At 38.2% G+C, this 10,722-nt stretch overlaps 1 protein-coding gene across 4 annotated transcripts in view; it reads right to left on the bottom strand.

Moving 5' to 3' along the window:
- Positions 1 to 6,480: 6,480 nt before the first annotated feature.
- STAM (signal transducing adaptor molecule) overlaps positions 6,481 to 10,722 on the bottom strand; it is a 29,524-nt gene continuing 25,282 nt past the window's right edge. For all 4 annotated transcript variants that reach the window (XM_061585932.1, XM_061585933.1, XM_061585934.1 and 1 more), the window contains 3 exons: positions 9,721 to 9,874; positions 8,928 to 9,103; positions 6,481 to 7,663 (listed from right to left, as the gene is read on the bottom strand). In XM_061585932.1, coding sequence (XP_061441916.1) covers positions 7,426 to 7,663; positions 8,928 to 9,103; positions 9,721 to 9,874 — 568 coding nt within the window. In that variant the 3' untranslated portion in view covers positions 6,481 to 7,425. The remainder of the gene's footprint in view (positions 7,664 to 8,927; positions 9,104 to 9,720; positions 9,875 to 10,722) is intronic.

Below are 10,722 nucleotides of genomic sequence, written 5' to 3'. Positions count from 1 at the left end.
GCCTTTCTTTCAGCACGTCTGTGTTGGAATTGCTTTTTAATATGTTTTAAAACCTTTTTTAAAAAAAAGATAGTTTTAAAGCTTTCTTAAAAACAAAAATACTTTGTTTTAATATTTTTAAGGTTGTTTTTGTTTTAATATGTTTTAAAGTCTGTTATGATGTTTTAAAGTGTTTTTAGTGCTTTAGTTTGCCACCCTGGGCTCCTATTAGAAGGAAGGGCAGGATATAAATCAAATAAATAAGCAAGCAAGCAAGCCTCTATCCTTTGCACTCAATGTGTGATTGTCAAAGAGGCTTAGTGCCTGTCCCCTCTTCTCTAAGGTTTTAACACTCTGTGTTCAGATGAGTGCCTTAAGAGAGCTATTTATATAGAATTTCAACTCAAGCTGATTATCTGAAAGTATTAAGGACAGAATATGGAGAGACCAATTGGTTCCCCATCGGAAAGGGTGTGAGACAGGAGTGTATTTTATCACCCTATTTGTTTAATCCGTACGCAGAACATATCACACAGAAAGCGGGATTGGACCAAGATGAAGGAGGTGTGAAAATTGGAGGGAGAAACATCAATAATTTAAGATATGCAGACAATACCATACTCTTAGGAGAAACCAGTAATGATTTGAAAAGAATGCTGATGAAAGTTAAAGAGGAAAGCACAAAAGCAGGACTACAGCTAAACGTCAAAAAGACTAAATAACAACAGATTTATGTAACTTTAAAGTTGACAATGAGGACATTGAACTTGTCAAGGATTATCAATACCTCAGCACAGTCATTAACCACAATGCAGACAACAGTCAAGAAATCAGAAGAAGGCTAGGACTGGGGAGGGCAGCTGTGAGAGAACTAGAAAAGCTCCTCAAATGCAAAGATGTATCACTGAACACTAAAGTCAGGATCATTCAGACCATGGTATTCCCGATCTCTATGTATGGATGTGAACGTTGGACAGTGAAAAAGGCGGATAAGAGAAAAATCTACTCATTTCAAATGTGATGCTGGAGGAGAGCTTTGTGCATACCATGGACTGCGAAAAAGACAAATACTTGGGTGTTAGAACAAATTAAACCAGAACTGTCACTAGAAGCTAAAATGATGAAACTGAGGTTATCGTACTCTGGACACATCATGAGAAGACATGAGTCACTAGAAAAGACAGTAATGCTGGGAAAAACAGAAGGGAGTAGAAAAAGAGGAGGGCCAAACAAGAGATGGATTGATTCCATAAAGGAAGCCACATACCTGAACTTACAAGATCTGAACAGGGTGGTTCATGACAGATGCTCTTGGAGATCACTAATTCATAGGGTCGCCATAAATCATAATCGACTTGAAGGCACATAACAACATTAACCATGGTCAGATGAATACTACGTTGACTGCAAAATTGCAGCTTATCTGCTAAGCTTTTTTGCCCGACAGTATCATTAGGTAGATACAGCAGAAATAAAATCAGATATATGGCAAGTTAACAAGTTTTTAAAAAATGTTAGCCATTCAGAGTAACTTCATAATGTACACAGAAGCAAAACAAAATAAATAATTCAAGTTCAACATTTTATAGTAGTAGCAAGAAATGCAGCACGCATAATATGCCTTAATAAGCATCCATGAGCACACGCACACACACGACTACCTATGCCTTGGTAAGGGAGTTGTCATTTTAAAATAAAAATGTGTTTGAATATTGCAATTATATTTTATATAACATATACGACTTAGTAAGAACAGTGTACTGACAGAGGGAGTAATTTGGTTGCTACAGGGTAGTATTTTAATCTGTGTGACTGATTAGTAAGTTATAAGGAAAAGCACAGGAATGAATCCTTCTCATTTAGCAGATTGCATTATACTTAATAAACAATGTTCTTTTTTCATATATATATTTGAGCAACACCAGAGTGGATTTTGAAGAACACAAGGGTAGGCATTTTGTATTTTTTGCATTTTAAAGGACACATCGAGGGTTGAGTACGTTTGTATGGAAATTACATATTGATGTAAACTTATTAATTGAAATTCCTCTTTCCTTCCTCTTTCAACAAGCCTCTAAAGCAGAGACCTTATTCCAGTCTGCGTCTGTGCTGGAATTGCTTTTTATGATATTTTTAATGTTTTGTTTTTCAGATGTTTTAAAGTGTTTTTGTTTGCCATCCTGGGCTCCTTCTGGGAAGAAGGGCTGGATATAAATTTAGTAAATAATGTTGTATACTTGGATCTGAGCCTCAGGAATTGTAATCAGACCAACTTTTCATCCAGCTTCAAACAGTCCGGGGGACTGAAGAATTTTCCATTATTTAGAAAAATACTACAGGAGTTTATCCAGACTAAGTTAGTTGAACTGACTCTGACAATACTGAGCTAGATGGACAAATAATCTTATTAAGTAAAAGGCAGCTTTCTGTTCCCACTGAAATCAGTATGATTTAAATTAAGCAATGACTACTATGACCCATTAATTCCAACAGGACCGAACTTCAACTAACTTAGGATCTAAGCCATAAGGCGGCATTGCAAGCAAGACTTGTACATAACGTAACGAATATGTAGTATTTTTATTTCCAGAACAAGGCTCCTGTTTTATGTAATCCTGAATGCAATTCTACTCAGAAGTACTAAATCCATTAATTGTCATTTTATTTCCTGCTGAAGACCACAAGGTTGAAATGCATCTGGTAATTGAATCACTACTGACCATGTATACTGGCAATGGTTTTATTATGCTGTCCCAGAGTAAGGATTTCATTTTGTAAATGTGTTAACATTTTGCATTTTAAACATTTTTTAAAATGTGATAGGAAACACAGTAAAAATGTTTTTATTATATATTGCAATAAAGAGTCATTCCTGGCTTTGGTTCTTGAACCAAGTGAGATTAGGACTGTCTACTTCAACTGGCAGTGACTCTCGCAGAGGTCTCTGGTACTGGAGTTCCACAACCATGAATGTTTACCAGTGATTTATGGGTCTTCCATCTTGCTGTACTCGGTAGATATTTCACCAGCTGCCATGAGGCAGGCACCATGGCCAATATTCCACTCTAAGAGTCTTTACCCACCTCAAGCAGGGCCGATAGTAGTAATAGTAGTAGTAGTAGTACAAAGAGTTGCAGAGTTAAACTGAACATACAGGAAGAGTGTGTCATTGACCAATAATACCGACTGCTGCTTTTCTGATTAGAGACCAATCCATTCTCTTTACTTTTTCCACATATAACTGTAGACCATCACTACACAAAGCTGAGTTGGCCAACACAGTTTGGTAAGGGCTCCAAGGCTCTATATGAAGTGGTATAGCAGAGCCAGAGTTACAGATTAGCAATTGGGTCAAGAAGTGGAAGCAGGAAGCAAGCAAGAAAACAAAAATAATTATAGAATGGAGGAAAGATAGGCATGGGATTTCCCAAGGATCCAAACTGGAACCAGTGCTAATTAACTAATTAAAAGTCACCTGGAATTAGAGGCGACATAGACAAGCTTGCATTCAGCATCAATTTAGAATGGTGAAAAACAAAGCTGACTGCACAGAGCTCCAAAGAAAGAGAAATGGGCAACAAGATAGTAAATGAGATTCAAAATAAGTAACTAGAAAGTGATGCACATTGTGACAAACATTCTATATATGTGTATGTGTGCACACACAAATAGGGTCTGAAAAACCTTGGGATCATGTTGAATAGTTCACTGGAGATAACAGCACACAGCAGCTGTGGAATTATTACGTAGTGTAATGCCCTTATGCAAATGCATGATGCAACTGTGTTTGGAATCCAATGTACCACTTTGGTCAACCTGTCTCAATTCATAGAGCTGGTAAAGGTGACAAAAAAGGCAACCAAAAATTATTAGGCGATTGGAACAGATTCCCTATGAAGAAAGATGAAAAAGTTTGGGGCTTTTTCCTTTAAAAATACAACCAGGGAGGGGGTGGCGAGGAAGACATGTGACAAAATTATTTGAGAAGAATGTGCATAGAGGTTTTTCTTTCTCATAATACTAGATGTTCGGGTTATCCAAGGGATGTAATTAGCAGAAGATAGGCACAGTGGGGAGGAGGGCCTGGTTGGGAGTCCAGGCTGTGAGTTCAAATCCCCGCTCGTGTCTCCTGGGTGTCAAGGGACAGCTAAAGATCACCCCCACAGTGAGTGTCTCAGGGGTTATGGGCCCTGCCACCTGTGCAGCCGTGGACAAGCTGCATAGTCCCAAGAAGTCCAGCTGCCAGCTGGCACTTGCGGACAAGGAAGGGGCTGGCTTGTGCAGCTGTGGCAAGCTGAGCAAGCCCTAGCCAGCTGGGGAGGACTAGCCTCAGAGGGAGGCAATGGTTAACCCCCTATGAATACCGCTTACCATGAAATCCCTATTCATAGGGTTGCCATAAGTCAGGATCAACTTGAAGGCAGTCTATTTCCATTTTCAGGATGGACAAAAGGAAGTACTTAATTTAAGGAATTTGCTCTCCAAGATGTGATGATGGCCACTAGGTTTAAAATGGTTTTGAAAGGGATTAGACAAGTTAATGGAGGATCAAGTTATCAAGGACCATTAACCGTGATAGCTACATGGAACCTCCATGAACTAATACCTCACTGAATGTCAGTTGCTGGGGAACAAGAGTGGGAGAAAGCTATTGCCTTCATATCCTATTTTAGTTTCCCTAGGGATGTCTGGTTTGCCACTGTTTGCAACTACATTCAGAGGGCCATAGGTTGGCCACCCATGGCCTGCACTTATATGAGAGTCCAACTTGGAGAGATAACAGTCTGCTTTGTCCAATGCTTGGACAAGACAGGAAGAAATTTCACATCAAGAGCAGGAGTAAAGAGCATTGGAACAAAAGCAGGTAGCATAGCAGTCGACACACTGACCTTGGAATCACCACTGTACATACCAAGGAAAATTATCATATCAGTTCGGAACTGAGAAAGCAACGGTATGAATCCCTTTTGATACCTAAGTAAAAAAGTTGTTGAAGGATTGATTACTGCATGTGTCAGGATCAGTGCCAGCATAGATGAGGTTGAAATTAAAAGAAATGCTGTATGATTTTATTATATATAGAAGCAAGTCCCTTAAGTTCAATGGGACTTACGCTAAAGGCAGGTTGTAAACTTTGTGTTTTTTGCAAGATGAGCAGGAAAATGATACAGCTTTAGAGTACCAATCCTCATTGGGATCTTGCTCTTCCCAGGCCATGAGCTAATGTGAGTGCAAATATGAGATAGCATGATCTGTATGCTGAGTAGAAAGGATCATCCTCCAAGCATTCAGCAATCTAATAGTGTCTAAAGTTTGGGTTTATAGTCCCAAAAGCTCAGAGGAACAGCTCTGAAAACTGAGCAATATAAGGCAATAAAGACATAGGCACCTCTGGCTCAGAGAAAACAGTAGTATTATCAGCAACCTGCTTAAAGAACAAGATGAGCGCATGGACATCCAAGGTCACACTGTGGCCCTGGCAAGGAATTTAAGAGGTGTAGAAGTTGCTGTACTACATCCAATAGAATTTCAGGGATTGTCAATTTAGAAACAGCAAGTGCATCTGGAATAAGATTCACCCCTGATGGAAGCAGGGGTTACTACTAGTAATTTAAAGTTACTACACGTCAGGTTTCAGGAAGCTACAATTACATTAGAAAAATAATTGGACACTATACTGTGCTTTTTCTTAAGTTCCTGATCAGTCAGAAGGTCATTCACAATCTTTATCCCTTGCCTATTGGATATTGCTTTCTTTTAGGAAATCTAAGAAACCCAACCCTTTGAAGAAGCTCTCATGCTGGCGTCAGAAGCAGATGGAATAGCAAAAGGGGTAGCTGTCCCAACCCCAACAGGTGCTAGATGAACCAATACTGAACAAATATTCTCCTCTATACTTTCAGATTAAGGCTCTGTTTGGTCAGGTATAAAAGTCAAGGTTCTTTCCTGCAAAAATGAACTCAGATCCAGAAAATGCTTAAGCTGTGCCTGTTAGTAAGTTTGGGAGTGTTCTCCCAAGCAGGTTAAGCCTGCAATTGTGCCCATCTGCGGTGGCAAGTTCTCAACTGCATATCAGGTACTACTTTTAAAAGGCTATGTGATAGGTGTACAGATATCTGCAGAAAAATGGAAATACCTGCAGGTAGAGAAAAATATATGCATAAAATAAAAACAAAGAAATATATAACAAAGAGAGAAAGAAGAATCCATTGTCTTATATTAAGATGAATGCTAAAGCTTTCTGATGAATTCCATAGGAAATGTATCCTAAGCTGCTGCTAAAATAGAACTAAGCTTGCCCCACCCTTCAAGGCACAAACAGTTAATCAGACGTCTCATTCGAGAAAGAGAGAGGCCGTGAGCACCATCCTCTGGCTACAGGATGTACTTGGAGATACTCTGTATTAGGTGCAGAATACGTATGTGGGACTGCACAGAGACCATGAAGGATAAAAAGGCCACAAGATTTTAAACACCACAAAAAAGCAACCAATCTGACAATTATGGCAGTCCTTAACAAGACTTTAATAAATGTAGTGTTTGTTGTTGTTCCAGTTTAAAAATGCCATTCATTCACATCCAAAGTGTCCCCTCTCTGTCTTTGGTGTGATCTCCACCAGTATACACAGAATATAGTTCAGCATTCAGGGAAATCAAAACCAGCATGGAAATGTAAGTTACACTATTTAAACAATAAAGATAAAATGGTTCGGATGTGTTTCATGGTCCCATATGTTTAGCAGCTTGCAAGTTATTATTCTGAAACCATTATTCATAAAAGCAGAATATGTTCTGAATGCAGCGTGTCTGAAGTTCTAGACCCCTTACTTTGGTAGTGTCATCTAGTAGCACCCAAAGGCTACAGGAAGGAAGGACACACTCACATTCAATGTACAATGAATGAAAAACTAGGCAGTTCAGTTTCAAGAGCATATCCATAGCCATTAAGTATTTGTGATATGCAGGTTAGAGCCTTCTCCTACACTTTGAACAAACTTTCTTATAAAATCCATGAACGTGGTCCATCTGTTCATGATTAATAAAACAGTAAATTATTTTAACACTGTGTTATATAGTCACATGATCACCATAATAATTCAAAACAGCCACTAACACAAACACACTATATGTACATAACATTTATGCCACAACAGTTTGCCAAGTTGACTCTTCACAAACTAGCCAGTTTCAGCAGACATAAATAACCTTGTACCATTTTAGGCATTTATAAAGGAATTAAACGTCCTAAGTATATTAATTCCTTTGCAAATTTAAAAAAAATCCTAAAAAGTCAGTGCAAATAGAATCATCATACTTGTTCACCAAGAAAGATTCCTATTAAGCCGAGGATAACCCACGTTTAAGATATTAAAGGAATAAACTCATAACATTGTAAACTGCTGTCAGCAGAGGTTAGAGCAGATTAGGAATCAGAAGTCCTATATCCTATAGTAGTGCCTTCTGGGAGTAAGTATTTTGTTGTGATGATGGAGGTTGCTGCTGTTGTGGTGGTTGGTTGCCTGGTGGTTGTGGCAGGGACGAGGCAACTAAGTTATAGTTCGGCACCTGGGACATAGTTCCAGAATTCTGGTAAGCAGCAACATCAGCAGTAGCAGCTGGGGGTGGGCTGTAGACTGAAGCTGGGCTAGAATATGTGCTTCCTGGAACAGAACCAACCATTGTGCTAGAAGGTGGAATGGAAAAAAGAGTAAGTGGACTAAAAAGTGTTACAAAAGAATTAGACAAAAATCAAATCCTTCACCTGAAAACATAAACAAGTCTCTCCCCAACCCTCCTTCCCCGCACACCTTGGGCTTGTTTTGCAAACCTAAGGAAAAGCAAAGGTTCCCAAAAGTCTAGTTAAGCAGTCCAAAGCATTTTGAGTGAAATGATTTTACCTAAGACATTTAAATCTGTTTCTGCTTTAGAGCATCCAAGACTGTTTAAGCAATTTCCCTCAAAAAAGCTGGTTTAGTTGCCCCTGAAGCAATCTCTGTCAATTCAAACTACACTGGGCCTCAACAAACTAAGTAAATCCTGTGCATCGTTGAAGTTTCCTTTTCCTTGTTTCCTTTAGTAGTGCCTTTCCTCCCCTGTACCCCTTTTTGGTTTTCATTCTTTAAATACAATCTATTAAGAAAAAACATGAGTGGGTTACTCAGAAGACTATTGCATTTATGCAACATTAATAAACAATGTTTTGATTAGTGCACGTCTTTGGTGGTAGTACAATGTTTTTAGCTATATCATAATTTATATCCTGTTCTAGAGGTCACATTATTGTTGTGATGTAGATCACTTCAAGGTGACATCCACCTTCACATGTAATGATTTTATAATGTTTCTCAGGATGTGGTAACTTGTGATACACTTCCAAAAAAGCTTTTATGACAACAAAGGGTGAGAACATGAGTCACCCTATCCATCTAGGGAATTCATGATGGTTCTTAGAAGTTTGTAATCTTTTATAAAAGAAAATTTCATCAGAAGCTGTTTTACAGACAATTCTAAAGAAAATTATAGAGTAAGTGCCACTGATCTCAGTGGGACTCACCTCTGGGAAAAGTCTTGTGATTGCACTGTAAATCTCATTCAGCTACCAAAATTTGGAGGTTTTTAAAAAAATGTTATCTACATATTCTGTAACTAGAACCAGAATGTCCAATTCAAACATACTGCAGATTGAGATAGCTTTCAAGATCAAATGTACAACAATTATTTCCTTTAAGAATTTCTATTAGACATTACTTCAAATTCTGTATATTTGAATTTTCACAATTTATTTATTTATTTATTTAATTTAATTTATATACCGCCCTAAGCCCGAAGGCTCTCTGGGCGGTGTACAAAAAGATAAAAAACAAGCAATGTATAAATACAATAAATACAATAAATCAAGAAAACAAAACAAACAAACAATAAAAGAACCAAACAACATCCATTATTACTTTGTGTAAGGTGTCTGAACAGGCTGGGTAGGTAATCCAGAGCTTGCTGCTGGAGGAACTGTGCTTTGATTCAGAGGCGGAAGTTGCTCCGATGGAAGACTGTAAGCTTGAACATGACTCATCTGTGCATTTCCTGCTACCAAGTATGCATTGCTTTGAGGGTGCCCTGGATAAACCTAAACACAGACATCGAGCAGAGATAAACACAGGAATAAGCCATTTCCTAATTTCAACTTATGTTTATTGTTTTGCATCACTTAAAGCTGTAAAAAAAGGTTCGAAGGCATCTTAATAGTTACTTATTGTTTAAAAGCTAGAATACAGGGTCACTAGTGTTCCTGTCCATTAGTGTATGTTAACACTGCTAACTAATGACCCCCCCATCCCTGGAAAAACCCCACCCCTGGAAAACCCCAGAACCTTGAATCATTTCCTCCTAGGATGCATGGGAGTTAGGGTTTCCTGTGCCTCCTGATTAGATTCAATAAACTGGGAGACATAGTAAATGATGTTTCATGAAATCAGGTAGGTAATACAACCTCATTATTTTTGTTATTTTTTTCATTTTAGCTCCTTACTATCTCCAAACTAATTTTAAATGCTTCCCAACAATACAGAAGATACCACACAAGCCTCACAAGATACTTATTTATAAAAGTTAGTGCTGAATGGTTCAGCGATAGGAGATTGCTGTACCACTTTCAGTACACAACATCTATCAGTAACTGTATATTTGAAAAGAATTTTATCACTATTATCTGCCACAGATCTTTCAGAACAGCTAAAAACATACCTGAGAGCCAGAAACACCAGATTGAGCCATATAATACTGTTGGTTTTGTAGTTTTGAATACATCGAATACACTGGATCCTCATTCATCAACTTGGTATATAAAGAGAGTGCCTCCATCACTTTAACATTGAGCTCTGAGAGCTCTGAATGTTTCCTGAGTGAAACATTTTAATACAAATGAGTATTATTTTTCTACAAAATGGATACTAGTGTGCATTATGATTCAGCTGTTTATGATTTATCCCTGGGGTAACTAATCGACAGACCTCCAGATGTTGTGGGACTACGACTTCCATCAGCCCTAGCCTACAGCCAAAAATCAGGGATGATGAGATGATGCAGTCCAACATCATCTGGAAGACCACAGGATCCCCACCCCCAGTATATCCACTGCCTCTTTGAATCATTTAGTGCTGGTTCTCTGAATCATGTACTGCAAGTGGAAGAAGGGTAAAATTGCAATAACAAATCTTTTTAAAGAAAAGAGGAGCTCTCCTGGTTTCTGACAGAAGTTGCCAAGGCACTTTCCATTCTCTTTCTTCAACCACCAAAAGAACTAAAATTCTACATAGAGGCAGTGATGTTGCAGTTTATGTCAGGGAACCATGCCTGGAGGTTTCATGGGATGGAGGCATCACAGAGAATGAATGCCTACCTAATATTTGAGTATACAAACACTCAAATAGCACAAATAGCTGCCAGGGAGGCCATGCGTGCCTCCTGTTATGAGAATAATGTAATGACCACATTTGGAAAAATATGGCCCTTACCATAAGGAATTACTACTGGATATAAAGAAAGTTAGTTATGGAGAAATAGTCAGATGTCTGATCAGTAGCTAAAAAAAGTTGCATTAGCTGTCATTAATCAAGATGCATGTCTTCTCTTTTTAAAAAAATAGCCTCTCTGTAAATAAATCCCTGTTTTGTTTTAAAGTTATTTATAGCATTTTTATACCACTCTTCATTCAAAAAAGGCTCCAAGAATAGCTTACAGAGATGA

The sequence above is a fragment of the Rhineura floridana genome, chromosome 10 (assembly GCF_030035675.1).
Source record: "Rhineura floridana isolate rRhiFlo1 chromosome 10, rRhiFlo1.hap2, whole genome shotgun sequence".
Classification (NCBI taxonomy): Eukaryota; Metazoa; Chordata; class Lepidosauria; order Squamata; family Rhineuridae; genus Rhineura; species Rhineura floridana.
Note: the sequence above shows the minus strand (reverse complement) of the source record. Positions and strands in the feature narration are given on the sequence as shown.